This window comes from Onthophagus taurus, chromosome 10 (assembly GCF_036711975.1).
Source record: "Onthophagus taurus isolate NC chromosome 10, IU_Otau_3.0, whole genome shotgun sequence".
NCBI classification, from domain to species: Eukaryota; Metazoa; Arthropoda; class Insecta; order Coleoptera; family Scarabaeidae; genus Onthophagus; species Onthophagus taurus.
In genome coordinates this window covers 975,860-995,342 of record NC_091975.1, presented here as the reverse complement: position 1 = coordinate 995,342, position 19,483 = coordinate 975,860, and the positions used below count along the sequence as shown (strand labels likewise).

At 35.8% G+C, this 19,483-nt stretch overlaps 1 protein-coding gene and 1 long non-coding RNA gene across 20 annotated transcripts in view; both read right to left on the bottom strand.

Moving 5' to 3' along the window:
* Window positions 1-19,483, bottom strand: part of LOC111415491 (bruno 3) — a 318,531-nt gene that overhangs the window by 8,984 nt on the left and 290,064 nt on the right. For 9 of the 19 annotated variants that reach the window (XM_071199540.1, XM_071199554.1, XM_071199553.1 and 6 more), the window contains 8 exons: window positions 18,975-19,054; window positions 8,574-8,717; window positions 8,179-8,208; window positions 7,921-8,050; window positions 7,627-7,791; window positions 6,999-7,100; window positions 6,519-6,671; window positions 5,795-5,989 (listed from right to left, as the gene is read on the bottom strand). In XM_071199540.1, the coding sequence (XP_071055641.1) occupies window positions 5,795-5,989; window positions 6,519-6,671; window positions 6,999-7,100; window positions 7,627-7,791; window positions 7,921-8,050; window positions 8,179-8,208; window positions 8,574-8,717; window positions 18,975-19,054 (999 nt within the window). The remainder of the gene's footprint in view (window positions 1-5,794; window positions 5,990-6,518; window positions 6,672-6,998; window positions 7,101-7,626; window positions 7,792-7,920; window positions 8,051-8,178; window positions 8,209-8,573; window positions 8,718-18,974; window positions 19,055-19,483) is intronic. The other 10 variants (XM_071199543.1, XM_071199542.1, XM_071199547.1 and 7 more) reach the window with 10 other exon arrangements.
* Window positions 242-5,153, bottom strand: LOC139431592 (uncharacterized). The gene is made up of 2 exons (XR_011641685.1): window positions 4,861-5,153; window positions 242-4,764 (listed from the first exon to the last, which is right to left on the bottom strand). It is a non-coding gene; the product is annotated as an uncharacterized lncRNA (long non-coding RNA).

The following is a 19,483-nucleotide window of genomic DNA, read 5'->3' as shown; positions in this document are numbered from 1 at the left end:
TTGACCGAATTAACCGATTACACATAATTTGTTCATATTTAATTGTCGTATTGATCGTAGAAGAGTTTATGAACAATTGTAAAATACAGGGTGATTTACATAAGAACCAATAAATTAAGATGATTTAACGTAACTTACCTCTATACTAAGTTGTACACCTGAGGAGTTATAACATTCAAAGTTGGCTTTTAAATTTTTGTAAAGGTCAATATCTTTGTAATACATTAAGCTAGAAAAATCAAATTTGGTATACGTTATGAGTGTACCAAGGGTATTAATTGGTAGCAAATTGAACTCATTAACAGATTTCTTTAACCTTTTGATAATTTTAATACATTACTACTTCATTTCACGTGGAATTTAATTCTAAAACTTTTCTTACTTTTATTATTTTTTAAAAAACTTTGTCGTTTTCATAAAAAACTTAAATAACTACACTTATACAGGGTGTTCCGGTGACTCGAGGCATAAAATTAACCTCATATACTAGAGCAAAAATGATGACGATTCGTGAAAAAAAATTATTATAAAAGTCTTCAAATGGCTAAGATATGGGCCATCAAAGTTCGGAAATTTTAACACATTTTTCTAAATATTTTCAATACCATTTATGGTAGAGCGTTGAAATTTGGTACAGGGTAAAAAAATATCAAGCAAAATCATTGAACCAATTTTGACTTTGATCGGGCGGCGGCAACCATGCTATACAGGCTGTCCCTAAAATTTGTTTGCTCAGAACTTTTTTGTTCGCTCGTAACCCTACATTTATTTTTGTACTTTGTAATAGAAAATTTATTTTAGAAACTATTATCACTCTTTGAAAATTTTGATAACATTTACCGTTTTCGAGTTATACGCGAAAATGTTAAGCTTTGTTTTCAATCGTAACAAACAAAAAAAGGAAACATATTAAAGTTTAGAAAGTAAGATCTGAGTTGGCGATGACAATTCAAAAACGAACTGAGCTAATAACCATTATTTGCATACATTTCTAAGTGCAGACTTAGTTAAATCCAGTGTTAATTTATTTTAGTTGTATAAAAGAATGTAATTTCCAAAACAATAAATTTAATTTCTGGTTACAACAAACAAGAACATAACAAAAATATTAACAATAACAATAAAATTATAAACAAATAGTAATAAATAAAAAAGAAGAAAAAAATACTAAAGCAGATGTTCAAAAACACTGCCTGATATCGCCGTCTTAAATTAAAGCGCACTCTGCGGAGACCATTGATCTCAGTTCGAAGTTGATCAAATGAATCAACAATTCGCAACCTCAGTTGATCAAGTGAAGTTATTTCAACGCAGTAAAATAGTGATTTAACGCGTTCCCATAAATAAAAATCTACAGGTGTAAGATCCGGCGATCGTGGGGCCAACTTATGGGTGCACCTACTCCTCGTTCAATCCACTGTCCCGGAAACGTTCCCTCAGAAATTCTTGGACAGCCAGTGTGTTATGCGCAGGAGCACCATCGTGCATATACCACATTGCTTGCCTTGTGTTTAAAAGAACATCATCTCAAAAATCATCTAATTTCTCTAAATGTCGCCTGTATGTATGTCCATCCAGCCTTGATGGTAAGAAAACGGGTCCAATAATTACATCGCCCACAATGCCAGCCCAAACGTTATGAGAAAATCTCCATTGTGATTTCCAAGTTTTCTTAAATCTTGGATTTTCGTCTGCCCAACTATGTAAATTTCTCAAAGTGATGATTCCATCTTTAGAAAAAGTGGATTCATCTGTAAAAAGTACTTTTTCTAAAAACTGATCATCAATTTGGATTTTGTGCTGCATTATTTGGCAATATTCCAAATGCGCACACTGGCCAATTGCCCACTGCGACTGCAATATGCATTGACATTGCCCTAATGTCAAAATCATGTCAGTTTGTTCACTAAATGTGTAACTCTCCATTTTGAACACTTAAAATTAATAATAACTAACTAACAGAACTATCGTTTGTGTTTAAACGAAATAAGCAAGTTGACAGCAAGTTGTTTTTTTTAATTGCCATGGCCAACCTTGACTTTTTCAAAGACTTCGTTTTTTTAGTGTTACCATTGAAATTGAAGCTTAACATTTTCGCGTATAACTCGAAAACAGTCAATGTTATCAAAATTTTCAAAGAGTGATAAAAGTTTCTAAAATAAATTTTCTATTAAAAAGTACAAAAATAAATGTAGGGTTACGAGCGAACAAAAAAGTTCTGAGCAAACAAATTTTAGGGACAGCCTGTATAGCATGGTTGCCGCCGCCCGATCAAAGTCAAAATTGGTTCAATGATTTTGCTTGATATTTGTTTACCCTGTACCAAATTTCAACGCTCTACCATAAATAGTATTGAAAATATTTAGAAAAATGTGTTAAAACTTCTGAACGAATCGTCATCATTTTTGCTCTAGTATATGAGGTTAATTTTATTCCCCGAGTCACCGGAACACCCTGTATAGGAAGAAAAAGGGGGAGAAGAAAAACTAATTGTAAAATAATGTAGATACTATACACTAAAAGAAAACTTCAAGGTATGATTAATGTTTGTAAACAAAACTAACCTTACCTAACATTCCTTCACGCTATAATTAACATTACAAAAGAAAACTTCACGCTATAATTGCCATTACAAATTGCCAAAGAAAACTTCATGGTATAATTAATGTTTGTAAACAAAACTAACCTTACCCAACATTCCTTCACGCTCTAATTGACATTACAAAAGAAAACTTCACGCTATAATTGCCATTACAAATTGCCAAAGAATACTTCATGGTATAATTAATGTTTGTAAACAAAACTAACCTTACCTCACATTCCTTCACGCTATAATTGACATTACAAAAGAAAACTTCACGCTATAATTGCCATTACAAATTGCCAAAGAATCTTCATGGTATAATTGAAGGGGTCGGGAGGAGTAACACCATCTGTACAAAACTTGCTTTTTGTGTTAAAGTAGGTCTCTTGCACCCTAGACAAATCGAGGAAATCCTCACTCATCATGCATGTTACAATGAACTTCAGTGTTTTGTTCCACACTTTGCTACTATCTCTCTCCATTGCCCAGGACTGTACACATTTTGGCATTTTTCTATTTTTGAAAAAAAGTCACGGTCTGATGGAAGATAAGTATGCCCAGTTTTCAGGAAGTAATGTTCTATTGTTTCAAAACGTTTACTAGCTACAAGGTGTGACCAAAGCGACATTATGTTCCAATTTTTATTTTGTCCTCCGCAGTTGTCGGTAAATATTACCAACTTCTTTGCGTGGACATTTGCTACTAATAAGTACTTTACAATACAGCTTCCTATTTCATCACTACCCTTTTTTCCAACTGATTCATCCCACATGAACATAAAACCTTGTCCAGAAGTGCAGTTTTGGATACCTACGTTATAGGTCCACAGTTTCCTGCAGTAAAATGCAGGTCCACATGACAGTTTTGGTGTAGGGAGGGTTCGTTGCTAAATAATTGGGATCGATGTCACTGTCATCAAATTCTTCATACAACTCTTCTAGGTTTTCATAATAATCTTTAAGATTTCTAACACATTTCCTCTTTCCCTCCATTTCTCATGAGGAGCTTGACACTGTCTTCCCCAAAACTTTGCAAACAACCAGTTGAGGTAATAAAATGCAATGCAAATACAGAGCAATCTAACGGCAATAATTGAAATCTAAACAGTGCTGCTTGTAATTTGTTCAATTTACTCATAGACAGCACTGCTAAATTCGGTTAGGTACTTTTTTCTCCTGACCCCTTCAATTAATATTTGTAAACAAAACTAACCTTACCTAACATTCAGCGTCTGAAGACACAGGGCTAAACCCGAAAGTTAAAAATACACAACTTAGCGCTGAATAACAATTAAAACTAGAACTAACACTTGCACTAGAACTATAATAGTGAATTTCGATACATTTTATTTTTCTTTAATGTTCTAATCTTAAGATATCACTTGTAAAGTCGATACGAAGTAATTTTAAAAATTCTCGATATCAGATAACCTCAATTTAAATTTCTCAAAATTATTTATTTAAATCTTTATCTACCCAGTTCAAGCCTATTGAAAACAATAATCTTGACTTAGTTAACAAAGAAAATAAGCAATATTTGTATGAAATAATGAAATTTGGATGACAATTTACAAAATTAATTGGAACATATTGCAAAATTTTTCGTTGAAATCAGAAGAAAATGAATAGATATTTGAAAATTGTTTTAAAAGAGCATCAACATTACGAAATATCATGCATAATTGTAAATAATTTTAAAATTTTTAAATAATAATTTGACAAATTAAATTAGAGATATTTCAAATGTCACAGTTGGTAACATTGAAAAAACTAAAGTACAAATTTCAAACCGATGAATTTAACCAATCAGGAGACGTTATTTGAAAATTTAACAATTGAAAAACGGAATTTATCAACAACAATGGTGGTTTGTGTTGTTTGAAGAGATGCACGCATTTTTTTGCTCTCCAAAAAAAATTAATTAAATCTACATTAATGAGTGTAAAAAAAATATCACTGAAGAAAAATAATTGATCCTGTTCCTATCGAAGAAACTAATTTGGTCCTGTATTGGAAATATCCGTTCCTGTCCACAACCATCGAAGAAAACAATTGAATCCGTTCCTGACCAAAGCAAGCAATTGGTTCCGTTCCTGGTGGAATCATTCTTCTGGTGAAGAGAAAAATTGGTCCTGAATCCAACTCTTCCTGTCACGAAGAAAATATTACCCCGAGTTTGACCTCCGAAGTTTTCATGAAAACAAATTGGCTAAGTAAGTTATTTTTTTTATAATTTATAGTTTAGTTTTGTTGATTCAAACTTTAAAAAAATCTTACCTTCAATACGAAAAGTTTTCTTGATAAGTTCACTAAAAAATTTTGAGGTTAGGATTACAATTTCTCTAATTAATTTAACTTTTCACGAGTTTAAAACCATAACAATATCCGAGTTGATAAATATTACTTCGTATTAACTAATCTAGAGAATTTGTTTCTTATATTCAGTAAATTCCGTTAATTTTGTCGACAACATTTTACCTTAAACTATGTACGTGTTTGTCTGGACAGTGTTGCCAAAACCTGCTTTTGACCCTGAGATATAATTCGACAATTATATTTGAATATTTAAATTCTTCAATTTAATAAAAATCAATTTATTATCAAATTTAGTAAAGGTCATTTTTATTAAAATAATTCTTTTCGAAAGAATTACAAAAACATTACAATACTAATGAACACATATTTTGCATGATTTTGATTAATTCCGCAATATCTCAAAAACCACAACAGATAGGTATAGGGATATTCAGAAAAGATTTGTAGAGAATTAAATTCCTATCTGATAAGCTAATCAAATATAGGGTGTTACATTTAAGATTCGATGCAATTAAATATGACAAAATAGTAGTTACAATTATAAACAGCGCTATATAAGAAAGACCGATATAAACAATTTCGCTCAATTTGAGGATATCCAATTAGAAACTATACCAATTTTTAACTTTCTAGCTCGATCCGTCGCAGAGTAATTCAGATTTAAACTATATGGTGTTAATTCTAATTAAAATAACTCAAAAACAGAAATATATTGTCAAACCCTATATTTTTTCATCCTATCTCAAATTTGAGATATATATTACGTTATTTTGATTACATCTTAAACTGCAATCTTTCAGCTTCAATTTCTTATATTTTTGTTAAATTTCAAAGCTTCAATTTGGATATAAAATATAAATCGACGTGTTATGAGAATTAAAATTAGTTTACTCACCGAAGCACTTGCTTTGATTGGTAGCGCGATCGATAAACACCTTCGAACTGATTACGTTTCCGAATGGTAAAAACATCTGCATCAGCTCTGCATCGCCAAATTCTTGTGGTAAATGGTAGATAAACAGATTGCACCCCTCTGGACCAGAAATTGAACAGCCTGAGACAGATAACGGTAAAATGCAGCTACCCACAGCTAAACAACAATCATGACAAAGTTAGTTTGGTCGCTAACAACACTAAAAGTTTTACTCAAATTTTGAAACGATCTCCAATTTATCAATCACATCATTTTCTTTTTTTGAGGTGAACAAAAAATGCTAAGCCACACATACGTACATACATACAAATAAAACGTCGATTAAAATAATCCGATTAAGGAAATAGTAATAGATAATAAACATACAACACATAAAGTATATTATAGGTATAGATGCAACATTTAGACATTTAATTTGGATCCATCAATATCTTACACTTGGGAGGCAAGGGAGGAGAGAAACGCACACCAAAACCAAAACCAAAACCACAGGTTTATTTTGTACTATTTGGGACTTTATTTGAATCTGGTAATTAGCGGCCTCTACCTATATGGATTATGGTTATTTAACTCTATTTAATCACTCGTATTACAAAATGATTTTTGTTAAAGATTTTTTTGAAATAATGGAAGTGATTAAGTAGATGGACCAACAAAACGTGTGTGATTCAATGCAACGACTTACCTTCTCTTTGTGCAGGCGCCACGGCTGTCATCGGCTGCGGTATGGCTTGCGGAAACTGTCCATATACCGCCGGATATGCTGGAGACAGATTTAAAACCAAATCACACCCATACTCCCCAACTATGGGATGCATCTCCATGCTAGTCTTAAAGCCTACGCACACACGTAAGTTTCGCTTACAATCCGCGCCTGACGGGTGGTTCGGGGGCTGGGATGGAGACTCGCGAGACTCCCGAAGGACACCCTGTATTCTTTGGCACCCCTTTGTGTCAAGGGGTGCCAATAGGGGATGAAACACACAACACCCAGTAAGCAAACACAGAAAGTATTGTCGACATCGCCGCCCGTCTAACCACACACAGTAACAGTGAAACAACAAACATCGACGAGGTATTCAAGGGGGAAAATCATCTTTGTATTAATAGCAAATTTATTACAAAGACGATTTAACATCATTTTGGCACAAAAACGAGTACTTACCGACTCCTGGGAAAGGTTGCATCCCTGGGTACGCTGCTGCGTGCTGTAAAGCTGCCTCTCCGTTGGGTAGACCTTGCGCTGGAATGGACAGATGCAGGGCATCTAAATTTAAGCTACTGTTATTCAGAGACACACTTGATAGGCTATGATTCAAATTGATTAATTCAAATTAACCTGTTACTTTGGAACAAGTCTTTGTATGTTGTTATTTGGAACATTTGCTAATTGTAAGTCTAAAAAGTAATAGTTACTAAATACTAGTTCTATAATCTTTTACGTTTTGTGATTTATACTATATCACTAGAAACTGATGAAACGTAAACATGAAGTAATTATGGATTATGATTTATTGATGCATTAGGAATATTTTTTGCAATTATCAGTTTTAGTACCTACGTTATAATTAATTTTATTAACAAATCATTTTTTCTTATATCACTTGGAACAGAGGAACAGTTATAACAAGCATTTGCAACTATTACTTTTTAGGCACATGATCATATAATTCCTTTTCCCCAACAATACTAGATTATAACATTTCTAATTAACATTTAACACTACTTTGCTATGAATACAAATTAAGACATCCTACAACAAATTCAGAAATAAGATCGTTTTTGGTACTTACGGGCTGGATACGTTTGATGGATTCCATTCGTATAAACGGCCTCGCCGCCTCCGGGTTGCCCGTTGGGCGTTTGGGCCGCCATGTTGAACGTGGGCATAGTCGGCGAAGGCAAGCTTGGGATGGCACCGTTCACTGGCTGCCCAGTGCCCGCCCCTGCATCAAAATCTTTCCAATGAAGGGAACACCAATGAGACAAGAACTTTTCTAACACACACCACAAATCATTTCTCCTCCATAAAATTAATGGAAGAAACACGATTTGTAAACTCTACTTGTTTTTGTTTCATATCTTACCTGAGGTAGGTGGAACTACGGAGTTGGCCATACCGTTGAGTGTGGCATGAGGTAATTGTGTGGCCAAAGCGGCCATGGGGTTGATGTAAGTGCCTTGCGCCGTCGCGGCCGCCATAAGAGCCGCCTGCTGCTGGAAAAGGACCAAAACTCAATTTAGAAATGTTGCCCAAAAAATTGATGCGGTGATTGAAATGGGTGATTAAGCTGTTTTGACACTTAGATGGACGTGTACACTCTAGTGGACTAGTCTAGACTTACACTTTGTTGGTGTTCCTCAATTGCTAAGATCTAAAATCGTAAAAAATATTTTCTTAACTCAATAACCTAGACGATTTTTATTTAATTTGTTTTTTGTTCAATTAAAACCCTCTTTTTTCTCTACAAATAGTCAACAAGTCCCTGGAGCACTTTTAGGCCAAAATTGCAATTTTGGACCCCATCACTCACCAGCGCAATAGCCGTTGAAATATAACGTTCTCATTCCCTCCTTGACAGGCATAATTTACTTTTATTAAAGGTCTTTTAAAACCCGCTTCCATATTCCCACCCCCTTTGGATACTTTATCATACGTTCTGACGTATTCATATTAATGTTTGGATTAAATATTAGGATCTTTTTGTTTTTTCTATGGTTTTCTTGTGTGAATAATTACCTGTGCGTAAGCGCCGTATGCCCCGAATTGATTGAAGACGAACGGGTTCAGTAGACTCATGTTGCCTGCCATTTGCTGCATGCGCCTGAGCTGTCGTTCCTTTTCCGTATCAGCAAACTTCACCACGAGACTAGAGGAAGCGCCCTGAAACGAGTAAAAGCTCGGTGAGATGTAACGGCAATTACCCGGGACAAATAGTGCCTTCAGAGAAGCGCGATGAGCCACGTTTGTCTCGCATATTAATCGTTTCATTCTTGCTACCTACTTCGTGAGAAATAAAGGTCGTTACTTTAGGCGTACAAGTTCTTCGCGGTGTTTACGATCGGGGTGTGTTTAAGAGTTGTGTAATTTGAACATGCAACGTGTGCGTCCGGACAACTTTTCCACCAAGAAACGTACTTGGGGAACATAAGGGAAAAGTGTCGCTTCTAAATTTCCTAACCTTACGGTGTTACGGCTTATATAATTTATGCCGAGTTCGGTACGAGCCCGTTTAAACGGTTCATGCATGTTTAATAGCGCGAGGCACCGGGGTCACTTATTCTTGAACGGGCTAACGGTCGGCTTATTCAATTTTCTTTCGCGTGAATTACTTTTGTCGTACGTCAAGTGGAAGATCAAAAATTTAAACGGAATGATGTATTACAGGAAGGTTTTGTTTTAGACTTTTTCTCATCTCTCCCCTTTTGAATACTTATGTTATGCTCAAATTCAGAAAATTACATGGAGAACATTAAAATTACGATACAAGAGGAATACTACTACATATTATGGTTATGTGGAAAAGAGCAAATTTAAAAATATCATATTTCAAGAACTAATTGACACATCATCATGAAGTAACAAGCATTTCCAAGAGAATTTCATGATGTTTTAATGTGCCAAAGATAAATTTTTAATTTCTATTAATTTAGCAACAATGAGGTTTTCAATTAATTATCGTACCTGACATCATCATTGCAAGTATGCAACCAATATCACAATATTGGTATTGCAATACTGTGATATTGGTTGCATACCTGTAATGAGTAATACATATATATACTATCTCCTATATCGCTGACTCCCTATCTAAGCAGTGAGTGGCGAGCGTTTCCATCAAAAGCAGACGGAATGATATATGTTTTGTCTTTGTCGTGCCCCCATATCGCGAAGGCGCTTGCGCGAATCGTAAATTTTTAAGAGTTTGAAGTGTTTCGCGCGTATTTTATGCAGCTTTGAAATGCAATTATTGTAGATAGTTGACTTTAATTATAAATTTTATCGTAGATGCATCAAATAAATTAGAAAATATGTACTTTTGTGTGAAATTGACGTTGAATATTGCTTTAAATATCAACTTTATGTAGGTTGTTCATTAAACATTATATTCTTTACTTTTGTTTAGGCAACCCAAATAACAAACCAAATTTTATGTAACCATGACAATTTTGTCGATTTCAAATGTTATAAATAAAACAAGAAGCCATTATTGTATTAGATTTTAGGTTATGTTTATGTCAAACATTTATTTGGTGTTTTATAAACATCAAGGTCATCAGCTGCTATTAATTTTTAATTCACCGTCCAATAAGATAAAAGCGTACTCACCACGTGTTCACGCATGTCTCTTGTTTAGACGGGGGCACGACAGAGACAGATATATATATATGTATCTGCACTCTAGTGTTTACACTCTTTTGCTGCCTTAGTCAGCGATATAGAAGATAGTATATATATGGAGTAATAATACTACATATTAGGTTTATGGCGAAAAGACCAAATTTAGAAATATCATATCTCAAGAACGAATTGAGATATTACTATGAAGTAAGAGACATTTCCAAGAGAATTTCATGTAGTTTTAATGTGCCAAAGATAAATTTTTAATTTCTATTAATTTAGCAACAATGAGGTTTTCAATTAATTATCGTACCTGACATCATCATTGCAAGTATGCAACCAATATCACAATATTGGGGTATTGCAATACTGTGATATTGGTTGCATACCTGTAATGAGTAATAATACTACATATTAGGTTTATGGCGAAAAGACCAAATTTAGAAATATCATATCTCAAGAACGAATTGAGATATTACTATGAAGTAAGAGACATTTCCAAGAGAATTTCATGTAGTTTTAATGTGTCAAAGATAAATTTTTAATTTCTCTTAATTTAGCAACAATGAGATTTTCAATTAATTATCGAACCTGACATCATCATTGCAAGTATGCAACCAATATCACAATATTGGGGTATTGCAATACTGTGATATTGGTTGCATACCTGTAATGAGTAATAATACTACATATTAGGTTTATGGCGAAAAGACCAAATTTAGAAATATCATATCTCAAGAACGAATTGAGATATTACTATGAAGTAAGAGACATTTCCAAGAGAATTTCATGTAGTTTTAATGTGTCAAAGATAAATTTTTAATTTCTCTTAATTTAGCAACAATGAGATTTTCAATTAATTATCGTACCTGACATCATCATTGCAAGTATGCAACCAATATCACAATATTGGGGTATTGCAATACTGTGATATTGGTTGCATACCTGTAATGAGTAATAATACTACATATTAGGTTCATGGCGAAAAGACCAAATTTAGAAATATCATATCTCAAGAACGAATTGAGATATTACTATGAAGTAAGAGACATTTCCAAGAGAATTTCATGTAGTTTTAATGTGTCAAAGATAAATTTTTAATTTCTCTTAATTTAGCAACAATGAGATTTTCAATTAATTATCGTACCTGACATCATCATTGCAAGTATGCAACCAATATCACAATATTGGGGTATTGCAATACTGTGATATTGGTTGCATACCTGTAATGAGTAATAATACTACATATTAGGTTCATGGCGAAAAGACCAAATTTAGAAATATCATATCTCAAGAACGAATTGAGATATTACTATGAAGTAAGAGACATTTCCAAGAGAATTTCATGTAGTTTTAATGTGTCAAAGATAAATTTTTAATTTCTCTTAATTTAGCAACAATGAGATTTTCAATTAATTATCGTACCTGACATCATCATTGCAAGTATGCAACCAATATCACAATATTGGGGTATTGCAATACTGTGATATTGGTTGCATACCTGTAATGAGTAATAATACTACATATTAGGTTCATGGCGAAAAGACCAAATTTAGAAATATCATATCTCAAGAACGAATTGAGATATTACTATGAAGTAAGAGACATTTCCAAGAGAATTTCATGTAGTTTTAATGCATCAAAAATAAATTTTTAATTTCTATCTCTACCAATTTAAATTGATGGAAGTGGAAACTTAAAAAGTGGATATTTGAACGTTTCTAACTAAATTCGTTTATATATTGTTAACTATCTATAACAATGAAAATTTGTTGCTCTTGGGAACACAACATATTTATGAAGCACATTACCACAACGTAAAGTTCCAACTTTTCTTAAAAGTAATATTGAAAATGCACCATCTCCCTAGAGACTCTGAATTATGTTAGATATCGAGTAGAGCGTCTTTTACTTCACTTTTAGTTTGTCTTCTGGAAGAATTTTTTGGCCAAGCTTCATACAGATTCCGATATTGAGATGTTAGATACGATCCTGGAACAATGTGCGTTTAATTTTTTGAGATATTAAGTTTTAGACATATTCTCATTTTTTGGTTTACACAATCACATTCACTCATGTTCAAAAAATCATAATAAGTTGGAGCTTTCATAAATCATTATGAAACTATCAGCATTTGTAATATAAATTATAAGCTGTCCAATGTAACAAATGGAATTTCAAAAAAAGATTTAGTTTTTGATATATTGTGTCTTATTTTTAATCTAATTTTTACTTCTTCGTATTTTTCTCGATATCTATGCGTCTGAGAGCAAAAGTACAAGAAAGCAATATTGTTAAGAATAAAAGTTGCTACAACTTTTATACCAAAACTTTTTTCTAAACCGTTCTGAATCCCTTGCTCAACCAACAACCTTATTAGTCCTTTAAAGGTTTTTAACAAAAGATTCATCGTCACAATGCCATAACTTTTTTTAAACTTCACCGTGACCACGGTGTTAATCGTAGAGTTCGCCAAGCAACGCCTTTAATATCCACTAATTATTTTCAAGCACGAAACAGGGGTACCCCCGGGCGCTTCTAATTACAAGCGAAGGCCGTACTCTCTTATTTTTGCGCGGAGGCGCCTCTGTCGCTTAAAAGGTATTTATTTGCCCGAGGCCTTTCGTTAGCGACCCGTCCCGGAATTAATTACAAGATCTCTTTACCCCCAACCCTTATTCAGCCGAAATTGGTGGTACAACCCTTTGTCGAGAGGAAATTTACAAGAAAGAATCGATCCCCATCATCCATTCAAGCTCGAATTGAAAAAAGTCATGAGCTTTTAAGTTTAATCTAATGTTTTCTTTTTTTTTTGAAGTAATGTAGAAAGGGATTTTTGGTAACGTTCTACGTGATCGAAATTGAAGAGATTGTCCCGCCTTCTCGAGTTTAGGTTCGTCCGATTTAGATGGTGCGATAGCGCAAGTTTTTGGTTCCTAACTTAAAAGGTGGGGTCGAAACGTTGGGGGTTGGTCGCCTGTTGGAACTGGGGGGCCGGGCATTTAATTCGGGCATAATCCGTGAGCGCGTGGCGGTTGAATAAATAAATCGGGGGCGAAATCTCCAATGTAAACCGCCTAAATCTCCGATGTTTGGCGCTCACATTTTAGGTGGAAAAATCGTTTTGGATCGATACGCTTCCGGTTCGTTTTCGCGACCTCATTAGACTGCGAAAAAAACTTTTTAATAAGAAAGTTAATTACGAAAGTAAATTATGGATACACGATCCGTCCTCCCATCTCGGCGTAGGCCTCCCCCTTTCGACGCTGTTTACCCCAACGGCGTATTGTTCCCCTGACTCTCGTTAACACAAGGACCCCCGGGCGGAAAACTTGCCCGCATTGTGCTTGAATTAAAAATAAGTTTTATATCTACTTTGTTCCCTTTAAAAACTTGAGGGCAACCTGTAAGCCCCCGTTGTATTGAAAACAAAGGCTGCCGCGTCTGTATTCAAATTATTTCAACCGGGATCTGCTCGGTTTTAATTCCAGCCCGAGGCAGCATTGTGCCGCCACTAGAAACTCTGCTGTCCCTTCACAGAAGTACTCTTAATTTTGGTTGTAATTTCAACTGGTTTCCTTGAATTATATCCAATCAGATTGTCTTACATTTCAACTTCTTTCAATTATTATCAAACACACAATTAACACTTTTCCAAAATCTCAATTTGTCTTCATAATTACGATATATGTTGATATATAACTGCTTCAGGCAGTGTAAATATTTGTAGAATAGTTAAGACAACCTAAGACACCAGGAATTATATATATTATATTCTGGTATATATATATATACATATATATATCCATGGCACACTACAGTATCCACTACAGTATTACAGAAAATGTAAAAAATGGAAAATGTTTTAATTGCTTTTCTTTGCTAAAATTACAATTAATGTTAATGTATTGTACAGCAATGAGTTCAGAAAAAAAATCTGTATCCAATAACGTAAAGAAAAACATACTGAAGATGGCCTTGGAAAAAATTTATTTGTAGCATGAATCATAGTATTCATCAAACCATTTCGTTTGATGCCTCGCTTTTGAAAATGCGAGTTACAGCTTGGGGCGTTTTTTATCTAACACCCTGTATATACAGGTGTGTCAAATGTCTGTAATATAGCCAACATCTTCGCCATTTGTGGTTTTAAAGAAAAATGTTTCAAATACAAGTTTCTTTATAATCATGGCTCATTTTTTGGCGATATTTGCTTGTTTGTATTGTTTTTTGTTTCGTTGCTATGGCAACCAATACTGTTATTTTAAATGGGATGCATATGTTTTTTTATTTAATCATATTATTATAATTTTTTTAAAATGAGTGAATGTAATTGTGTAAACGATGCATAAAAGAATTGCATGAAAGCATGAAAGAACACTAAATTTTTTTTTGAAAAACCCTTTCTTTCATTGCAAGACTTATAATTTGTTTCACAAATGCTGATAATTTCATAACGATTTATGAAAACTCGTATTTATTATGATTTTTTGAAGATGAGTGAATATTCCTAAATTTTGTCTATCACAAACATTAACATACCTCTGCACATACTTGTACATCGTCCTTTGCACATGCTAACATCGTCTCGTCACCTAATGTCCAATTCTTCTTACACTACTTACCATTGCCTTTTTAAGAAACTTTGTGCAGAAATGAGCTTGAACATTACTCTACTATACAGAAGTGCGCTGGTTATAAAGAGGACATGTTTTAAAGTGTTTATTCAAGTTACGCGTGGAAGTCTTCATTTTTTTGAAACAACAAGGCAACGCGCTTTAGATGTAGCTTATTTAGCATTTTTAGGTAAGCGGCCCTTTGGAAAAGAAGAATGGATGCAAATTTTAATACACCTCGAAACACTGCAGAAATCTTTTGACGGCAATTTTTGTCCAGAAAACTTGGGTCCTAAATCCACTTATGATTGTTGGTTTACTCCATAATCAGGCGAAGCGATGGAATGTTTACATCAAGTTTAGCCAAGGTCGCTTGCGGCCGAGGCCCTACAATTAATACCACATCAACCCAAGACCTGTCATCACTTTGTAAAGTCTCGGCTGCAAGAAATTTTTACGTAATAAGATAAAATCATACGTTTGCACCAAAATCAGGCAAAGTCATAGAGTGTTGAGGCCACATTAAATTTGTATTGGCCAAAGATGAAGCTTTTGAATGAGATATTGTTCATCAAAATCGGTTGACAGTTAAAAATATTTGAATGGGGTGTAAAAAAATTGGGGGGTTAACTTCGCATAGATCTCCTTTGGTTAGAGAACGTTGCTGTCGTGGTTTGCGGTGAATCATATCAACGTGCAACCACTAAATTCTACGCATCACCGAACCCCGTTTGCGTTGACAGGGCTATTACAAATAGTAATTATCCTTCGTGAACGTAATTGGGGCCGCTTCCAGACGGCGGCGAGGGGGTTGTTGGGATGATGTCGGTGTCGGGGTGACGTTCCTCGACTGTCGCGCCGTATCCTCGGGCGGTCGAAAACCGAAGCGTCCATCGGCGCGTGCAGGGCTGGACTCGCCGTTCATTATTGCAGGATTACAGTTCGTTAGTTCGCCGGATCAAAGCGCGCCGTTTTCCGGAACGCGTTGCCCAAAAAGAGATTTAATAGATTTATCGGCACTCCGATTGAAATTTTTTTGTCAGAACAAAAAATCGAATCGATTGTTACTTTTGAGGTTAAGAAGCTACCTTCTTGGTCTTGGGCGACGTAGCAGCGAAGAGGTAGGCGACACGAAAAGCCTCTCTTTTCGAGCGGCAGAAGGGTCGAGGGCAAACAAAACGCTCAAGTGCCCTTAATGACTGAGTACACATCGGCCGCGGGCGCAGTTCGGCCGCGGGCTCATTTGCAACCTGCAGACCGGGATCATTTACATAGAATAACATCGGGGGCACCGCAGAGACCGCCCCTGCCATTCATTAATATTGCATGGTGTTTTATTTGGGGGTAATTCGGAATTTGGTGGGCGGAGTACGAGGGGGTCTCCGAATTTTGCATAATCGACCCCGGACTGGTCGCGTCGCTTAAGCCATTTAGAAAGTTCGGGTTGACTGGCTCAGAGGGGAGAGCTTTTAGACCCAGTTAACAGGGTCCCTTGTTTCTGTTAACTGACATAATTTCGCTTTTAAATGCATTAAAGGCTCGAGGAGTCTCGGGCTTGGATATCACGCAATAAGCACGTTCCAGATTGAGTTATGCATTGCTATACTGCTGTACCTTTCCGGATTTCGTACGATTTTGATGAAATCTGTCCACTTTATAAGGAATTTTATGTGGCGTCGATATCGGTGGACGAAAATATGATGCAGGAGAACCCGGGATGACAGACGAGCTGACAACTTTCGTCCCGCGAGACTCTCAACGGACGGAAGCAAAAATAATAAGGGGGACCTGACGAGCTGTTTTCGAGTTTTCACGGTGACGTTGCCTCGCGACACATATTTTAAAGTAATTTCGCGCGACTGTGCCCTGGGACGCAAAACGGGAACGCTACAAAGCACGAAAAGTCGACAAAAAAAATTAGGAGGGGGGGTTCCTTTACATTTTGATATCACCCTTTTTCTGATTTTATTTTTTGCCTAGATGTTTTGATTTTTTTTGGGGACTAGATTTTACATAAAAATATTCATATTTGTAGATAGTCGAGTAAGAGGACTCCCTCTGCATTTCTTATTTAATATAATTATGGATGAACTACTTTTTAAGGTTATCTCTGGAAAGTGGGGGGTTCCATCAATGACTAATACTTGCATGAAGGGAAGAAAAATAAACGGCAAGGGTATATTTTTGTCTCACATCAACCAAAAACTAATGCAACGCCTCAGCTGCAAGAGATCTTGGCTTAATAATACAGAACTATGCATTTGCACCATAATCAGGCGAAGTAATAGTCACTGTTAGGCCTTTTTCTTCCATAACTAGTTTCATTGTCTTGGTTCTTTCTGCTATTTCCAGTCTTTGTTGAGCCATCTTTATTCTGCTAGCGATCTCGTTCTAGTCTTTCTAGTCTCTGTTCAGTCTCTTTTTTCTGCCATCAATCTTATTTTAATCATTCCTGTCTCCAATCTTCAGCCAATGTCATCTATTACTGATTTCCTCATTTTTTGCTAAGCCTTTGTTTTCCATAACTTCTTCCAACCAGATTCTATTCAGTCTCTTTTTGCTATTATCAGCATTTTCCCTTTTTTCGGTATCTGAGTTTCTATCGAGCCTTTTCTTTCCAAACTCTGTATACACTATTTCCTGTCTCTGTCTTGGTTCTTTCTACTATTTCCAGTTTCTTAATATACTTCTTTAGTTACACAGTCTTTTTCGTAGCACCAACCTCTTTTCAGTATTCTTCCTCTCTATTGAAGAAGGAGGTTAGATCCTTTTTAACATTCCATTCTCTGTTCAGATTCTAATCAATTTCATTTCTTCATTATCTATCTCATTTTGACATTGTCATTTTTTCTTGACTCATTATCTTCTATTTTCAGTCTCCTTTTGGCATTTTTTAGGCATTTAGTGTTTATAATTGATTGTCCAAAATCCGTATAAAAGAACAAATTGATGTATTTTCGATGAAGTAATGGAGTATACCGTTGAGATACTTTGTAAAATTCAGTTTTTTCCATGGAGTGTATTCTAGATTGAGAGGGGTTTTGCTGCGAAGTCTCAATCATTCAGGCATTGAAAACTTGGCGAAAAGTTGGTTCCTCATTATAATACGGGCGTAATACGGTGCGCCCGAAGTTGTTTACATAAATGAAAGCAATTTGGCGAGCTCTCTCGGAGTGTCAAACTTTAAATGGGGGAGTTGGGAGGGGAGCGGCTTTTTTTCTTGCTGGGCTACAAGAAATTTTGCGCGAATTTAATAGTTTATTACCAAAATTTGGTGAATTATAGGCGGCCACAAAAGTTTGGCTCAGATAAAGTGCATTATTTATAACGGAACTTCATAATTGTATTTATTACGCGGTGTATACGGTGGTTAAAGTTAGTTTGTCAAGATACGCAAACAAACGCGCCTCCAAACTTCCAGATAACTCCTAACTTTCACTGGGTACCACCGTGAAATACGGCCCGGCACTTTATCAAACTGTCACTTTGGTCTGGATGAAAAAAGCAATACGGCTTCTCACCTCGGCGCGCGCGGGTGGCGTAAAATTTGATTTTATTTCGAGTGCCGAGCGGAGAATGATAACATAATTACGTTCCATTTGGCGACAGATGAATAGAGTTCCGACCCTACACAATTTCCGCTTCCTTCGCACTCTTCCTTCCCGACGCGACACGGCGAAGGGAAAGGGAGGCAACCTCTGGTCCCCGGATGCAATTCCACACAGAAATGGAATCCTACCCCCCGAGTTTGAGTAATTGTCCCGCGTTGTACCCCAGAATAATTTGTGCTTTCTGCTACAGAGACCAACAGTATCATCTCCAAGAGATAACAAGGACAGTTTGAGGATAAAAAAACATTACTAGTCTATATTCAAATGGAATCCCAGTAATTTTTTCCGGGGAAATTAATTGAGCGTGAAAACGACAATTACCGGCCGAGTCGCGGCGCCATCTATTCACGTCGCGCGTAAACAATACCGGTGACAAGTTTATCGTTCGTTTTTTGCCCATTTTCGGGGTTCGAAGCGGCGTCGCCGCGCCAGCCGCAGACAATGGAAGTTGTCGTTGTAATTACGGACCACGCTTTGTCGCTTAATGGAGTAGCGACCGGCGATTAATTGAACTGTCCACGCGTCAAAATCGCAAACTCCCTAAAAAAAGACACCTTTAGGTAGGTACTCACCGGCATAGTCTGACTACCATGAAGACTGTTGATGGCCGCTTGCGCCTCTTGATGCGAACTGAACTTTACGAAAGCACAACCTGAAACCAAAACGAAAAGATATACAGTGTGTTAATAATTAATTATCGTACCCGACGTCATCAGTATGCAACCATCATTACAGTATACGCGATTTGTGGCGTATACTGTGATATTGGTTGCATACTTGCGATGATAACGTAGGGTACGATAATTAATTAACACACTGTATCTTCAATAAAGAATAAAGATCTGGTGAAAAGGTGGTTTGAGGTGAAATCGTAATTTTCACTTATCGTTCAAATCCCGTCTCGGAATTGGCCTTAAAGAATCCGGCGTAACCGCCTTGATTAAAAATATGCTAATGGTCGGCCCGGGCTATGCAAATTAATTCTTGAACCGAGGTCGGAGCGGGTACATGAATCGGCAATTAATTGCTACAACGATCCAACCGCCAGCTGGTGCTCTGTACTTCGGTTTTATCGCTCGAC